The following is a 17,801-nucleotide window of genomic DNA, read 5'->3' as shown; positions in this document are numbered from 1 at the left end:
CCCTTTTACTGGAGGGAAATCAAGCAAAGTTCATCGCAAGGAGGAGCCCAACCAAGGCTCGAAGGAAGAGTCCAAAGAATTGTGGAGCGGCACGAACCACAAGAGAAGCAAGCTGGCAACGACCTCTTGCAGTCACAACAACCGTGGAGGTATGGAAAACACCTTCATAATGAGCATCGCAGAAAGCTTTGTTCGCACAGCCCTTGAAGGCAATTACAATCACCAAGACAGGAGATCCTGCAGAGACAAAGGAAGGAGAAGGCAGTCAGCACCAGAGGAATCACAGCATCCCGTGATTAGGAATAATTTGCTGCAGTCCACCTTATTCAGCAAGCCAAATTTATTTGCACCTATCCCAGTCAGCAAACCCTGAAACCTTAATCATGGCTGGTTGGGAAACTGAGGAGTCGGTTCCTTCTGCTTTCCCTTCAAGAATGATCCTGTCTCTGCTACAAGAGGGGCAGGGACAATTCTCTTTGTGGTGGAGGCTGCTGAGGAGTCCTGTCTGTACATGCACCAGTTCCCCGCTCCCTGTGAAACTGAATGGGTAGTCTGTCAGCAGAGTCTGGCACTCTTTGGAGAACTTGAGCAGTGCAGCTCTAGCATCTCTCCTGGTAAGAGGCTGGCCTGGAGGCGCAGCAACCAGCCCAGTGTGGACTTTAGCATCCCCAGGGCCTGTTACTCTGGGCTCCACATGCTTGGCTGCTCTGGAGCATTGCTGCGAAGGCCTGCTCCTGCATTGCAGAGGATTAGGCTAGATGACCCCTTGGGCCCCTTTCAACTCTATGATTCTGAGTCCATTGGAAATTTTGCAATTCACTAAAAGTCGTGATACAGGCCTCATCTAAGAAAAACACATCAGCATGTGGGGGGGGGGGAGCACACTTTATTTTTTTTATTTTTTAAGTGTGTGCCTTGAGATAAAAAATTATTGTGAGTGAAACATGATATGCATTTAATTATCAATATTTGCATTAAAAAAACAGACCAATGTTGAAACAGACAGGCTTATGCATAAATGCATGAAAAATGGAAATGGACCCAAAATATGGACCCAGAATGGAAATGGACCAAATCCATCCACCTGAAATAGCTCATTAAGGACATTATTTTAGGGAAGATTTTAATGTTTGATGGATTTCTGTATTTTAATATTTTGTTGGAAGCCGCCCAGAGTGGCTGGGGAAACCCGGCCAGGTGGACGGGGTATAAATAATAAATTATTATTATTATTATTATTATTATTATTATTATTATTATTATTATTATGTCATCTGGCTTAGGGAAACTGGAGAGTGTCTAGTTTCTCTTAGAGTCCCTGCTATGCATGGTGACAGAAAAGGTGCCACATTTTAAAAGGACTCAATTTTGCCTGCAGATGAAGAACTGCAAGTTTACATGCAGTGCCCTCCTGATTCTTCCTGCAGCTTGAATTCAAGCATGGAAGATCCTTCCTTTTCAGCCACAGATTGAAGTTACTTCATGTTCATGATGGCAGGCAATATGACAGATGGGTAACTCCAACCACCCATCAAAGTGACCTGTTGAGGAGCTGACCATTTCTGGATCCAGACCTTCAGCCAAATCCAATTCCTCAGCCCTGCCTGACAAGGGTCTGAGATGAACCATTTTCAAGATTCTGGTTGAATGTGTGAGGGTTCAATCTGTGGCCCCAACATTCCCATGTATGCCAGCCTAGCCTCTTCCTCTCCCAAGATGCACTGAGTTTGGCTTCTGTTTTTGCTTAGCATTGCCAAGTTTTGATTTTTCAATTCTGTAAAAGAGAGGCAGACAATCTGTGGCAAGGCGAGGATTTTTTGAGAATTTCGGAAGAGAGCTTGGAAAGGATTTTGGGGGAGGCACATGCCATGCTAATAGCCTCATGTACACCTGATGTCCCTATGTATTTGACCAGAATAGCTCCATAAAACAGATATTCACAAACACCCTGGTAGATATGCTCTGTACTAAAGGAAATTTCTGTTCTTGAGTGTGGTCTGGGTGAAATAAGGTGGGAATGAGGAAGAGATGAATTACCAGCAAATATAGGGGATGGAAACTCTGCAAAGCCAGAGACATCAGAACAATAGTGCTGGTCTCCCTCGCAGTTGGCAACCTCTTCAGCATCACATCGACCTCTGTCGATAACAAAGCACGCTTGACATGTCTTCCCGTTGGCTGTCATGTTTACATCTGGCACTGTGAAGCGGGTAAACGGAGAGAGTCAGGTTAGAAGGAGAACAGGCAAAACTGGGAAGGAGGAAAATTGCAGACATCAAATGCTTGCTCACCCAGACTCCTTTCTCAGTCCCTTCCATGCTAGGAGAGATTATGTCCACGATCATTCTGCTAGCTTCTGCCTCATTTGCTTTGTTACTTGGGAATATCACAGCATTCATAGCAGGGATGGGGGTCCTTCAAGCTGTTGCTGTACCCCAGAAACAACTGAAGGGCCACAAGGCCGCAAACAGTGTTTTACAGAGAAGAGTCCGTGACTGCACAAGGGTGGCAATGACCTACCTATAGTCTCTGAGGTTAAACCTATTCGGGGAACTGGTTGAGTGTGTGAGGACTCAAACTGTGGTCCCAACATTTGCAGGTGTGATAGCCTAGACCAGGGTCCCCAAACTAAGGCCCGGGGGCCGGATGCGGCCCAATTGCCTTCTCAATCCGGCCCACGGATGGTCCATGAATCAGCATGTTTTTACATGAGTAGAATGTGTCCTTTTATTTAAAATGCATCTCTGGGTTATTTGTGGGGCATAGGAATTCGTTCATATTTTATTTCAAAATATAGTCTGGCCCCCCACAAGGTCTGAGGGAAAGTGGACCGGCCCCCTGCTGAAAAAGTTTGCTGACCCCTGGCCTAGACCACAAAAGTCTGCAGGGAGATTATTATTATAGCAGGCTAGTGAGTATTCTCCCTTCAGTCAGAATCCTATGTAGGGTTCCTACTTGCCAGGAAGTAACTACATTGTTGAATGCCATTTGATCCCCCTTTAGACATTTGCACTGACTGTGTGGAGGTTGAGAGAGGACACACTGGAACAGTGCACATGGGGGTCCCTAGTGGAGGTGCTGGTGAGCTAGCTCTCTCCCAGACCCTAACACACTTGGAGTCCTCATATCATTATCAGAGGCAGGAATAGAGCTGCAGCCTTGTGGGAAACTGCTATTGCACTCATTAATGCGGTTAGAATTTGGGGTGCGGGTGGCGCTGTGGTCTAAACCACTGGGCCTCTTCGGGATGCTGGTTGTAAGGTTGGCGGTTCGAATCCATACAACAGGGTGAGCTCCTGTTGCTCTGTCCCAGCTCCTGCCAATCTAGCAGTTCAAAAGCACGTCAAAGTGCAAGTAGATATCACCATGGTGGGAAGGTCAATGGGGCCACACACATGGAGGCATTGGGGGCCATGTAATTGTGCATGCCACTGTTGCCCTGCACACATGTATCCACCCAAATTCCTGAAGAGGACAATTGTCTTATCACATTGCCTTTCAGAATGCTGCTTTCAGAGATTTTAACGGCTGCTACTTATGATAACTTTGCATTGCATCCACTGTCTAAGGCAGCATGCTCTGAATAAGGATGGGTGTAGCTGTCAATTTCAAATTCTCCTATTTCTTACTTTTCCAGTCTTAATTTCAGTTCTCCACATGCCCACATCAGTTTCTGAATTTATTTTAGCAATGCATATACTTTTATTGTGCTAGCCAAAGGCCATGGCAGCATCCAAAGAAAGGAAGGGGGGGTAATCAGCAGTCACTACATATGCAGTAGAACCACAATAGAATCCACCAAAATTCCTTGTTACACATTCTCAAATAAAATGTGCAAATATTTTTTTGAAAAAAAAATCATTCATTTTAGTGCAGATTTCTGCTAATATATTTTATTCCATAAAATATTGCACCACTTGGTTGGGGACGACGACCTCAAAGTGCTTTTCAAAAACATAAAACAATAAAATCAAGGGAAAAAATACAGCCCCACTTTAAAACAAACTAAAGCAGTTTAAAACTACCTCAACTTTCTAAGCATCTGGATAGATGCAGGGGTGTAGCAAGGGAGTGGCGGGGGCGCCCCGCCCCGGGCAGTGCGTGATCCCAAGGATGCCATGGTGGCTGCCCCCTGCCCATGCTGGGCACCCCGCCCCCAAAATGTGCACCCCGCCCCTGCAGGTAACACGCCCCACCCCCAAAATGTGCGCCCACCCCCGTGGGTGATGCGCCCTGCCCCCAAAATGCATGCCAGCCCCAACCCCGTCTGCTGTCCGCCCCCGGTGGCAGAGCATGAAGCTACGACGCCAGTGGGTAGATGCCGCTGTTTTCAGCAGGAATTGCCAGGAATACAAAATAATTTAAAAAATCCTTCCGGTAGCACCTTAGAGACCAACTAAGTTTGTCATAGGTATGAGCTTTCGTGTGCATGCACACTTCTTCAGATACACTGAAACAGAAGCCACCAGATCCCCACATATAGTGAGAGGGTGGGAGGGCACCACTCAGAAGGGTGGTGGGAAACCAGACTGTTTATGATTGCATTTGGTCTTACAGGAAGAATTTACGACTGTTTACGCCTGCAATTTGTCCCACAGGAAAAGTGAGGGGTGAGATGGCTAAAGATAGCTTTATCATGTATAATGAGATAAGAATCCAATGTCTTTATTCAGACCAGGTTTCTCCGTGGTTTAAAGTTTGGTGATAAGTTGCAGTTGAGCAATTTTCAGTGTATCTGAAGAAATGTGCATGCACATGAAAGCTCATACCAATGACAAACTTAGTTGGTCTCTAAGGTGCTACTGGAAGGAATTTTTATTTTATTTTGTCAGGAATACAGTGAGGCTGCCTGCTTGATCTCAAGATAGAGCTACGCAGCTTATTACAACTAGAATGTAGGAGTTTATGTGCAAATATACAGTAGAAAGTACGCTTTTCCCCTCAGATGAACTACCAGGGGCATATGCAGAGAGAATAAAATAGCATTAAAAATAAATTACCACCTCAAAACATTAGCTGGCATCCCTCCTAACTACACAGAGGAGATGGAGGGTAACAAATGATGCAGTTTAAGGTGATGGGATACACAGTTTGGACAACATAAGGGTATATAAATGCATAAGGTACATGCTGGAGTAGCCTTATTGCAGCCATTCCCCTTGCAACAGGAAACCTTGGTGAACACTGTTTCTCCTTCACCATATTTAATGGCTGTGAAGCCTTCATAGCAGCTAGTGGATTGCTTGCAGGTTTTCAGCACGTATCGTTGTCCTGCAAGGATTAGAGAGAGAGAGAGAGAGAGAGAGAGAGGGAGAGGGAGAGGGAGAGGGAGAGAGAGGGAGAATTTTAAACCGAAGGGGAGGACATGATGTGGACAAGCTCTGATCAGTGGTGTAGTGGTAAATGTTTAAGTGCAAGAGCTCATAATGCCGAAGGCAGGCATCTGTGTTGTTCTAATATATCTTTATCTGTATATATTGGGGAGAGGGGCAATGAGCTTAGGCACTTTGTGAACAGGCTGCCTTGGCTAAAGGTGCTCCATAGATTGCCTGCTTTGACTTATCTATTTGAATCCACTTCATTTTGCCTTTCCCAATTTACTAATGAATTTTTTTTATTAAAAATACAGCGATAACATCTCACTTTCAATAGAAGTGGGTAACATTTGCAGGCATGGTCACTCCTGCGAAACAGATAAAGGTAAAGGTAAAGGGACCCCTGACCATTAGGTCCAGTCGTGACCGACTCTGGGGTTGAGCGCTCATCTCGCATTATTGGGCAAGGGAGCCAGCGTATAGCTTCCAGGTCATGTGGCCAGCATGACAAAGCCGCTTCTGGCAAACCAGAGCAGCACATGGAAACGCCGTTTACCTTCCTGCTGTAGCGGTTCCTATTTATCTACTTGCATTTTGATGTGCTTTCGAACTGCTAGGTTGGCAGGAGCTGGGACCAAGCAATGGGAGCTCACCCCGTCACAGGGATTCGAACTGCCAACCTTCTGATCAGCAAGCCCTAGGCTCAGTGGTTTAACCACAGCGCCACCTGGGTCCCTCCAGCGGAACAGATAGTGCCTGTCAAATTATAGGCAAATAAGTCTGGGGATATTTGTGCTGCACACTTTTACTTTACTTTACTTTAAAAGGGATTATCTCTTTTTTTCTTTCTGTGAAGAAGTGGATGGAATTTGCAGGCAAAGGGCACGAATCCTGGCAAATTTTGGAAGGATAGTTGCAGTAGTCCCCCCTCCCCCCCCCCGGGCAGCTGTTATAACTTTGGGATCTGCTCAATCATCTCCCACTTTTACTATTGGGAAGTAGAAATGGCTATAACTTTCCTGCATTTGACAGAAGTGGATGAAATTTGCTTGCATCATAGCCCTTCCTGAAGGGAAAAAGCCTGCCAAAGTACAGGCAAATAAGTTCAGGGGCCTTTGTTCTGGACACTTCTAAAATAATAATGATGATGATGATAAAGGAGCCATATCTAGCTCGGGTGTCATTTCAAAGTGCCACCACACTGAATGCCCAATTCTTATATTCTACAGAACAAACCTTCTGATAAGACAGTATCTGTAGAAGGCCCTCTCCAGCACAATGCAGTGTTGCATTGGGTATATTATAGGTGAGACAATCTTTAAGGTATCTTAGTCCCAAGCTAAGAATCCTTTAATATCAAAGCTGCAGAATTAGGACCAGTGGTCACTGAACCCTGTCAGTGGTTGTTGATCTCTTGCACATACCTCTAATGTTGTATGATTGAACAATGGCACAACTGTCAAAAATAGGTGCACATTTCCTCAAAGTTCCAATGCAATCCAGTTCAATGTCGTTACAAATCCAGCACTCCAGAGACAGCCCTAAAAGCAGGAGAGGAAGAAGAATCATCAAGACCCATTATTGTTGTTGGTTACCTTTTCTAAGGTTATTATTTGAATTGGCAGTACTTAACCACATAGCATCATTACATTTTAATAGCAAACTGCTTCCAAGTCCAGGTGAGCAATAGCTCCTAAAAGTGCAAGCACAGTCAGGTGCCAGACACTGAAATGCCAGCCTAAAGAACCAGGTCTCTCTGGGATTGAGGGAAGCTCCTCCTCATGAGTAGATCAAACTCCACAGGTGATGTGGGCCTCTGGTTTGGTCGATTGTGCAGAGGGCCACCAAGATGATCAAGGTTCTAGAAACCAAGCCTTAGAAGGAACGGTTGAAAGAGCTATGTATGTTTAGCCTGGAAAATAGGAGACTGAGAGGAGATATGATAACCATCTCCAAATATCTCAAGGGCTATCACATGGAGGATGGAACAGGCTTGTTTTCTGCTACTCCAGAGGGTAGAGTTCAAAACAATGGCTTCAAGTTACAAGAAAGGAGATTCCAACTAAACATCAAGAAAAACTTTCTGACAGTAAGAACTGTTCAGCAGTGGAACAGTCTCCTACAAGAAGTGGTGGACTCTCCGTCCTTGGAGGCTTTTAAGCAGAGGTTGGATGCCCATCTGCCATGGATGCTTTAGCTGAGATTCCTGCATTGCAGGGAGTTGGACTTGATGACCCTTGGGGTCCCTTCCACCTCTAGAATTCTATGATTGGCCGGTTTGCCTCTACTAGGGCCAGGGCCTTTTCAGTATTGGCCCCGACTTGGTGGAACGCTCTTTCACAGGAGACCAGGGCCCTGCAGGATTTGTCATCTTTCCGCAGGGCCTGCAGGACAGAGCTGTTCCACCTGGCCTTTGGGCTGGACTTAGTCTGACCCCTGTGTTTTTCTTCCCTCATGGTTTGGATTTATGGACTACTTAAAATGAGGCTGCATTTTAAATTATAATATTGTATTTTAATCTGTATTTTAATTAATTGCTTTTTATGTTTTATTGTAATTTTATTGGTGTTAGCCACCCTGAGCCCGGTTTTGACTGGGGAGGGCGGGGTATAAATAAAAAAGTTGTTGTTGTTGTTGTTGTTGTTGTTGTTGTTGTTGTTGTTGTTGTTGTTGTTGTAAGTTGCTTCGGGCAAGAGAAAGTGGCTAGAAATAAATAACGATCATCATCCAGGTTGGCTGCTGCCATCTGCTGCCATTTAGTTGCTTTGCTCTGGGTGGGGCTCTGATGGCTCATGGCCAAAGAACTCCAGTTGCCGAAGTGGTGGAACAATATCTTTGCACAATTTGCTGGACATGTGACTGAGCTTTCCTGTGTTTTGACCTTGGGCTTGTTGTAACCGAAGCAAGACCACCTCCACCTCCATTTAAACTGACTAATGCCACATTGAGCCAGAAAGATGCTGTTTTGATATATTATAATCATTTATTCTTATTGTAATCATGCTGAAATGCAATCTTAAGAGAGAATTTTACCTTTCTACAGTAGGCTAGTTTCTACATATTATCCTATACTCTGTCCTCCATCCAGGGAAGAGGTGAAGTTGGGCCAATGAGGGTATAGTCAATGCCGATTTAGGGCAACGTAGGCAGTTCTCCTACACATGGTGCCAAGCGGAGGGGCCACCAAACATTGCCCAGACAGACACCATTTTGATACCTATCATAAGCAATTATTCTTATTGTAATCATGCTGAAATGCAATCTTAAGAGAGAAATATTTTATTTATTTATTTATTTATTTATTTATTTATTTATTTATTTATTTATTTATGACCTGCCCATCTGGATGAGTCTCCCCAGCCACTCTGGGCGGCTCCCAATCGAATATTAAAACAATACAGCATTAAATATTAAAAGCTTCCCTAAACAGGGCTGCCTTCAGATGTCTTTTAAAAATAGGATAGTTGCTTATTTCCTTGACATCTGTTGGAAGGGCGTTCCACAGGCGGGTGCCACTACCGAGAAGGCCCTCTGCCTGGTCCCCTGTAACCTCAATTCTCGCAATGAGGGAACCGCCAGAAGGCCCTCGGCGCTGGATCTCAGTGTCCGGGTTGAACGATAGGGGTGGAGACGCTCCTTCAGGTATACTAGACCGAGGCCGTTTAGGGCTTTAAAGGTCAACACCAACACTAAAAAGAGCAGGCTGCAATAAAAGGCGTAAAGGAAAGTTTTAGAGGCATGCTAAGGCATGTCCTTTAAACAGAAAAATGCCTAGCTAGCTGAGGTGTAGAAACTTCTTTCTTCGCAGTTAAGCTGGCAGTAAGACTATATCACTGGGTGCCTTGAATGTTTATATGACTATAAAAATGGTGTGTAAACAGAGATCAGGGTTCCAGCCTCTGACCACTTTCCTTATTGCTTGCTGTAACCTTTCCTGCTCAAGCAAGAAATAAAACTTTGCTTTTGGAGAATTCTCAGGCATCACACCTCATTGCTAGTGAGCAAAGGACTCAGCTGTGCAACTGACATTACATGGGGTTTCCCCACATCAGAATATTTTTGGACCTTGCCTTTTGTGTTGTTCCTGTGTTTTGAGTTTGGACCATGACCAGAACTTGATTTCTTTGATTGCCCCTGTGTGTGAATTTGGGACTGCTGAATTTGGTGTCATTTGCAGTAGGACAGCACCCAAATTTTGTATGGTGGGTTCCTGAGATGAACAGGGGGGGGGGGGGTTGGTCAGTGCTTGGGTACAATCTGATGCAGCTTTGAAACAAGAAGGTAGGGTACACCTTTCAAAACGTCACTAATTCTAACTGCTAACTTGAAAACTGCACTGATTTAGATTTCCAATGCTGTGTAAGAGATTGCTAGTACTTTATATAATTATAAACTCTGAGTATGTCAAGCAAGCTAATTGACTCTTGTCCCTTTTTCAGGGTTTTATTTTTTCCAAAGCCGCCCTCAAGATTACATAGCTCCGATTAGAGGGAGTGATGGTGATGGTGATGTATAGAACCCTGCCTAGTTGTTCACCTTGTGACCCACAAACTATCATTTCCAATTATTCACATTCATAAAAATGCCATTTAGCACAATTAGCTTTTTAAAAGTTAAAATTTGCAAGCTGCCCTGTTTTATATTACGTTTCAGAGCCCTGGTTTAATAATGTAAGGGTCCTGCTTTGCTTACCTTTACGTGTCAGGAATAGCAGCATTCCCATATTGAACCAGCACAGGGTGAGATAATGCATCAATGGAGAGGTTTTCTGGGCTGTTGTTGGTAACTTTGCAGAAGAGGGAATTCGGGCTGATACAGCTTATTACCCAGCGCTGTAGGAATGCCTCCAACCACCCTCAAAAAACAAACAACAAGAAGAAAAAGGTAAAGCATGTAATAGACAAATCAGTTTGATTGAATTTCTGCTTTAGATTTGATGTAGGATTGGAAAGCAGGGGGTTTGGTAAGATGCAGGATGATGTATAGTTGCTGGTGGGGAGGTTTTGACTTAACCTCTTGGCACCAATATCACTGACTCTTACCCAGACAGTGTGGTTGCGTGCCTAGGCTCCATGCCCTGCAGTTCCCAAGTGATTAATAAATGCACGGACACGAGTATTTAGGTTGATGGGATAAAATAGGCCACAATGTTATTGGTTACAGAAGTGAGCAGTTCGGCTTAGGCATTGGGTGAAGCCAGGCTATATCTTGACTCCTGCCCGGCAGCAGGGAGCCCAACTAAAGGTAAACTATCAATAGGGGGAGCCCTGTGACTTAGATCAAATAGGGGCACCCCGAGGGGTCCCCATTGGGGTTGTGGCATGGCCCTAGCCTGCATCCAGGCATCGAACAGAATCAACACACACACTGGATCCTTTTAATAGGATAACCTTATTGAGGAGGGGCAGGCGGAGGCTACAACCTCCCCTCCATTCAACGAAGGCTTGACCTCACAACGTTGTTACCATTGCTACAAGGTAGGTGAAAACCAAATGGCTGGAGGCAATTCACCAAGTGGAAAAATTCCTACCCGGCCCCATCAATATGGCGGCCAACATTTGCCCATGGCAAGGTTTTGCAGAAGCCCCCATCAATGCCTGCTTCAGTCCCTGCCTGCTAAGTAGGGTTGCCATGTGTCCTCTTTTTCCAGGGCACGTCCTCTTTTCCAGGGGTAAAATTTCTGTGTGGGTAGATTTTTTAAAATTTCCAAAATGTCTCAGGCTATACTTTCTGGGTGAAGACTTGCTTTCCTCTTCTCTTCACCTGCCCCCCTCAGCAATATATCACAGTTTCTATGGCCTACATATAGTAGGGGTATTTAAAAAGAGAGTCATCGTAGCATCCTCTTTTTTGCTCTTCAAAATATGGCAACTCTATATAGTGGCTGCCAGCTCCAGGTGAAGCCCCAGCTTTAACGGGTGCCAGCTGTATGGGGCTCCTACTCTGAGGCAAGTCCTATTGTGACGCCCTGTTTGGAGGAGTCCAAGAGATCAGCTTGGTGGTATAGACAGTTAAGCTGACATTGTTGGTGAGTGTTCTACGCTCTGCTGTCGTGACCATGTAACCAATGTCATTCACAATGTGGATGTCAGAAATGGAGGGAATGATAAATGGCAAGTAGCAACCTCCTTGGAGGATGTGTCATTCCTCTTCTTTGGGAATCATTGAACGCTTCAGTTCCATGATTCCATGATTAAGTGAAATTGCAAATAATTGGAAAGCCTATTGAAAAAGCCTGAAAACACCTCGTTCCGCTTCCTGCCCCTTTTTGTGATGTTTTTGGGTCACTTCCCTAGGCCGGCGTGATGTATACATGCGCATTCAAGCACATATTAGACACGCCTGAAATGGTTGTTGCCTCCTGTATTCATTTACAAAGTCCAGAACAATGTAGGTCAAAGGTACCTTAGGGACCTCCAGAACCTCTATTTCCCGTCCATAAGCAACAAACAAACAAACAAACAAACAAACAAACAAACACATTTCTCATAAAATGACATCAGAAAGTATTAGAAAGCCCTACCTGCCTTTTCTTTACTTATCAGCAAATCAGTCCATATCTACTGTGCTATAGAAGGCTGCACCAATCAATAGATGAACCTGCATCCTGACTGCAAAAGACCTGTTGGCACCATAGCAACATCATTGCTATGACAACACAGTGTGAAGGTGAAGCAGGCTTCTTAGGCCTTTGGCAGCTTTGCGGGAGAGATCGTCAGGCAGTCACATGATTCTTGGAATTCCCTCTTCCTCTACAACTGTCAAAATAAGGGTTGGAAACCTTCTCTATCCCCCATTGAGGGCCATATTCCCTCAGGAATAATCTGTCAGGGCCCGCACTCCACCAATGACCAGGATTGATAACGACAGAGCCAGAGCCAAAAAATGATGATGTTGTTGCTACATTTATTTATATCCTGTATTTTTCCTGAACCAGGACTCAAGGCAGCTTGCAACAAATAAAACAAGCATGACACAAAAATTAATACAAACGTGGATTTGGGGATTTATCTGAAATAAAATATTTGTTGTTACAAGCAGCCCTATATCAGGAAGATGTAAATATTTTATGCTTTATGATGTTTTTATATGTGTTGGAAGCTGCTCAGAGTGGCTGGGGCAACCCAGCCAGATGAGTGGGGCAGAAGTATTATTATTATTATTATTATTATTATTATTATTATTATTAGTCCAGACACTTCATGTAGTCCTGTTATGTCGTCTTCTTTGTTGGAGGTTTATAAACAAAGGCTGGGTGGCCATTTGTCAGGGATTGTTTTGCTATGATTCCTGCATTGTATGGGGTTGGACTAGATGACCCTTGGGGTACCTTCCAGCTCTACAATTCTATGATTCTATTACTCCTGGACCTCTTAAAAAGTACCCACCACATACACTCCCACTGGAACAAGTTGTTTCTGATGGATTTTAAATGCAGTCGTACCGTTTGTGCTAATTTTCTAGGCAGGAAATGGATTTTATTCCCTCCCCCCATAAAAAATTATTGAATTAATGTTTGAACATTTTAATGTGTTTGTTCCCTGCAGCTTGAACTCTCTGCCTGGACCCAATGATGACTAGAAAAACAGAGTAACAGCATTCTAAATGAAGTTGCTCATGTGAGCTTCCACCTTCAATCTGGGATGGTACTCAGACCAGATATAGACCTTGCTGAGAACTAGATTTTACTTACCCTAATAAAAACTTTGTTCTGCTACTGCAACCTACACTACCTTTGTACTAGATCCATGTGTGCTTTTTCTGGCTGCATCCAGATTGGCATGGCAATTGCAAGCATTAGTCGAGAAGACTCAGAACAGGGGAAATGTCCGCTGTTAGTTCTAATTTTTCTCAGAATCACCATTATCCTGTAGCAGGGGCCCAAAGAGCCCCAATTAAGGTGATAATGTAAATCCCTATAAATCCTGGAATATGCTTATATTAGTGAATAATGGTAACCTGTTGCTTTAGAGAAACTGATGATTCAGCAAGAAGCCGTCCCTACTGGGATAGAAGGTCAGCTAATATGTAAATCACAAAGAAGCAATTCATAAACTAGAACATAAATTGTTACATCCACACGTAACACAGGTTCCCATACATACAAACTAACAATATGTAACAGATCACAGTAAGAATCAAAGTTTAGTTAGCAATGCTTATTGCGCATGCGTATTAATTAGGTAATGGTGTACGTATTAAATATGAAATGAGATGATGAATATTAAATATAAAATGATGTAATGATTTATGTGATTGGTTAAATTGAAATCCTTTGTCTGAAATGTTATAAATACCCCTGCCTCACCTTTGGGTGGGGTTGCAGTATTCCGAAAAGATTCGACTGTAACCTTATTGCTTTGCAATAAACAAAATGAACTCCTAACTCCTCTTGTCTCTGAGTTTTATTGGCTAACTCAGAAGATAAGCCATTTTTTGGCTTACAACAATCCTACACTCTGTCCTCCGACCTGGGAAGAGGTGAAGTTGGGCAAATGAAGGTATGGCCAATGTGATTTGGGGCGATGAAGGCAGTTCCCCTACACACTGTGCCGAGTGGAGTGGGCCCAAAATTGAGAAGATCCATTTGGGGGCGCCAAACGTTGGCTTCACACAGAGCGCCATATTACAAAAGCATACCCTCCACTGATCAAAATTGGGACGCTTGATTTTTTTTTTTTTTGGTCCTCAGCTCTCGTGGCAGCCAGCTTATTCCTGTGAGACCAAGAAATGAGTGTCTTTTGGGCCAGTGATCTGGTGCAAGCAAACAGACTTGCACCAGAGCGCCGGACCAAAAAATGGATCCAATCAGAAGCTGAGATGGCTTCTGTAATTCTGGGGTATCCCACTTAAATCAGGATGGTAGAGCAGTATTGCGAAAGATTACCAAGTCGACCCATGGTGTGGCCTGGGGAGATTTCTGAGGACCAGACTAGAAGGCCTTATGGGGCCACATTTGGGTCCCCAGACCTGAGGTTCCGCACCCTAGCCCTAGATCCTCTGGGAGTCCCTGTTTCCTTACTTAGTTGTTGCACTGTGCTGAGAAAACCATAGAATTATGCGAGATCTGCCATATGTCCGGACATTATTGGGATTGACTCCAGGGGGCAATTTCTGAAAGGAAAGCCTCTTGATAGAGTTGCCCACAGGTTTGATTGGAAAGGAAAACTTTAGCGTGTTAGGCATATTATAAAACATATTCCAAAAATTAAATAAACGTGTTTTTCATAGTTCAAGGATTTAGAATAGTCAACAAGTTTATAGAGGAAAAGCTAAGGTCAAGGGAGTGTAAGGGTGGTTTTGTAACAGTGCAAGCTGGTATAGGAAAATGTTAACACATGACTGGTATGTTAACACATGACCTAGGATAAACGTCCTATAAAAGGTCCCATGTTAGTCTGTGCAGGAACTCTCTCTCTCACTCCCTCATCTTTTTAATCCTCAGGCTCTCCTACCATCAGAGACCATCCACACACAGCTTTCGGCTCTGGTAAGAAGTTGCCTACTAACTGGCTTCATCCACCAGTCTAGTAAGGTTTGTGCTATGTTGGGATGTTCCTTAATATTTCAAATTGTTAGATTATTAGACTACGGAGATGTATGTTTGAAGTGTGATGGAGCAAAATCAATGATTTTTAAAATGGTGAAAGCAATTAAAAAGCATTCTGTGTATGTCCTCTTAGGGCTGATTAGTATAGGATTCCAGAGGTCACTGGAGCCTTTCAAAAGCCCTTTCTGATGCCTTTTTGAAATCTTGCTGTAGGGAAAAAAACATAGAAATTACTTTGGGGAATCAATAATTGCTAATCATTAGGAACACCTGACCCACTCTGAATAAATTTGGGAGTTAGGCTAATGTTTAATTGTGTTTTTTTTATATATAAAAAACCCTAATTAACATATGGTTGGGATGGGGGCAGGGAAAGGGGGAGACACTATGTCTCCAAGAGTAGGAGGGTTCAATGTTGCAGGAGTTGGTTTCCTCAATGCCTTCCCTGTGAGGAACATGCTGGTAAAGGAGATCCTTGCCACCTTGACAACCCTGGGCAACCTGATCTGCATAGCTGCCAAGTTCTCCCTTTTTTTTAAGGGAAATTCCCTTATGCTGAATAGGCTTCCTCGCGAGAAAAGGGAAAACTTGGCAACTATGCTGATCTGGGACTGTCTTGTCCCGACATGGCCCAAAGCTGGATCCTCCAAAATGGCCTGATTTGGTTTGGGGACAAGTTAATTTAAGCACATTATTTTAAGCATTTTAAACATAGGTATTTAAACATAGGCACATGCCAATTTTATTGTAGCATTGTTGCCCCTATATACCCTGGCAAACTGGGAAGCTCTGCAGTTTGTCATTTGTACTACGCTTTTGGCTTGTTCCAGTTATGAAATAGCTTGGGGAGGGATCACAGTGAGGAAGCTCATTTATACTAGGGTTGAAATATTTCCTGACACCTGCGAAGTTGTTGAGCTTTTTTTAAGGAAGCCACGCCCCCCCCAAATATAAAAATTAAGAAAGCTTTCAGAGCTGTTTCTGCTGACATTTTGCCAATTCAGCAAAGTTCCTCCCAGGCGCCATTTTTACACCCAAAAGCCAGGATATGTCAGGAATTTTCCTGATGTATGGTAAGCCTAATTCATACCATTGTGCTACCAATATGTCTGCACTCCTTGGGTTGAAGTGTCAACTGCATGCTAGCCTTAAATCCCTGTTGCAGAGAACATGCTACTTTTCACAGTACAAAGCCTTCAGGTAGGGATGGGTGAGAAATTTGACCCGTTTTGCATTTGCAGCTGAACCTATCAAACCCACACTTTCTGAACTGAAATATAGCCCCCCTTCAAAATCTGCAACTCATCTGAATTTTGCAGTGCAGTTCTCCAGTTGAATAATGTTAGGGGAAAATATGCATGGAAATCAATATATTAGTGAAATGGCCATTCAAACATGCATTGCATTTGTAGAAAAATCCATATATTAGGCAAGACCCACAGACCCTGGCTGAGTGCCAGGAAAACTATGGGGTCTTGCCAACTTTTGTAACATGAGGTTCTGGAGTTTGGACTGGATCTGGGCAGAAGAAAGCTAAGGTGAGGAGGAGGGGGAAACACACCTCCCTGGAAAGGCGTGAACAGCACTAAAAAACATGTGTTCTAGACATAGCTGCCAAGTTTTCCCTTTTCTCGTGAGGAAGCCTATTCAGCATAAGGGAAAATCCCTTTAAAAATGGGATAACTTGGCAGCTATGGTTCTAGACTTGTTGGAGAACTGAGGAGAAGTCCATTTAGGAACTGGGGGTAGATAGGAACATAGTGTTTCATGTTACAGAGTCCCCTGTAAGATTATTATTACTTGACCAACTTCAAAGTAGCAGGAGGCTATCTGGAAAATTCTACTTCATTGCAAGATGATGAATAGAAAGCAGGAAGGAATCTGGTGCAAGACAAACAAATGGTGCCTTCCACCCCCAACCCGCCACTACGAATGCTGCGTTGTTCAACTTCAGGAATTTATCAGAGGACGCTCTCATCAAAATTTGTCCAAATACAGGGTGTGCAACTGCAAACTAGTCGGAATTCTCTTGTGTTTCACCAGGGTTGAATGTAAAGCAGAAATGCATGCGCATTGTGTGCCATAAAATGTGTCACAGTGAGTTGAATGAGTTCCATGTTTAGTCACACACTTCCAGAAAGTTTACTTTGGCTAATCATTCACTGCAGATCTTCACATGCTCCACCTTGAGAGGTCCCAGTTGTCCTTCTTCCATGTCCCTGGACTCTGGCAGGCTGTCAAATAATACAAGAGAGACTCTTAGTCCATCTAGCATTGTCTACACTGAGTTTAGAGAATTGGATGTGGTCATGCAGGCATAGGAACAGACTATGCAAGCCTAGGCCGATCATTGGTGCTTCAAAGTACTTGGAAGACTTCACTGATCAACAGTGCCTGCAAACTCTGCCCCCCCCCAAATAAATTGGTGTTTGTCTTTAATCTGTTTGCTTTTAACTTTTTATGATTTTATGTTTTTATATCATTGTAAACTGTTGGGATATATATTCATGATACAGCCATATATAACATTTTTAAAAAAGTAAATAATACTCCACTGGAGGTTTTCATGCTGCAGTAATCTGACATAAAGCAAGAGTTGATGTAGTGATTTTGAACCCTTTTGAACAAAACAAAACTCTAAATTCACGACATGTCTTTTGCATCTAATGATGAGAGAAATGCTATGACATGCCTGATGGATTTAAACCGTATATCCGGACTCACAACTTCTAGCTGTGAGCACCAATAAACAGATGAAGTTCAGCTTCAGAGGTTTTGAAGTAATTCTTCTTTTATTTTAATAAACTAAACATATATAACTATAATATACAGACTGTGTGAGTTTCAGTCATCTAACATAAGTAAGAACGCATCTTTACCTCAGAACACACTCTCCAGAACTGGCAGTTAGGAATAACAGTTACCAAGGAAGACTC

General features: G+C 43.5%; 1 protein-coding gene across 1 annotated transcript; it reads right to left on the bottom strand.

The window, feature by feature from the left end:
* On the bottom strand, positions 1-10,068 carry LOC148685440 (phospholipase A2 inhibitor and Ly6/PLAUR domain-containing protein-like). The gene is made up of 5 exons (XM_088671221.1): positions 10,008-10,068; positions 6,740-6,856; positions 5,128-5,271; positions 2,038-2,199; positions 1-237 (listed from the first exon to the last, which is right to left on the bottom strand). The coding sequence occupies exons 1-5, from the start codon at positions 10,066-10,068 to the stop codon at positions 20-22; spliced, it is 702 nt and encodes a 233-aa protein (XP_088527347.1). The 3' UTR covers positions 1-19.
* Positions 10,069-17,801: the final 7,733 nt, after the last annotated feature.

The sequence above is a fragment of the Zootoca vivipara genome, chromosome 6 (genome assembly GCF_965207765.1).
Source record: "Zootoca vivipara chromosome 6, rZooViv2.hap1.1, whole genome shotgun sequence".
Taxonomy (NCBI): Eukaryota; Metazoa; Chordata; class Lepidosauria; order Squamata; family Lacertidae; genus Zootoca; species Zootoca vivipara.
This window is presented reverse-complemented; position numbering and strand designations above follow the sequence as displayed.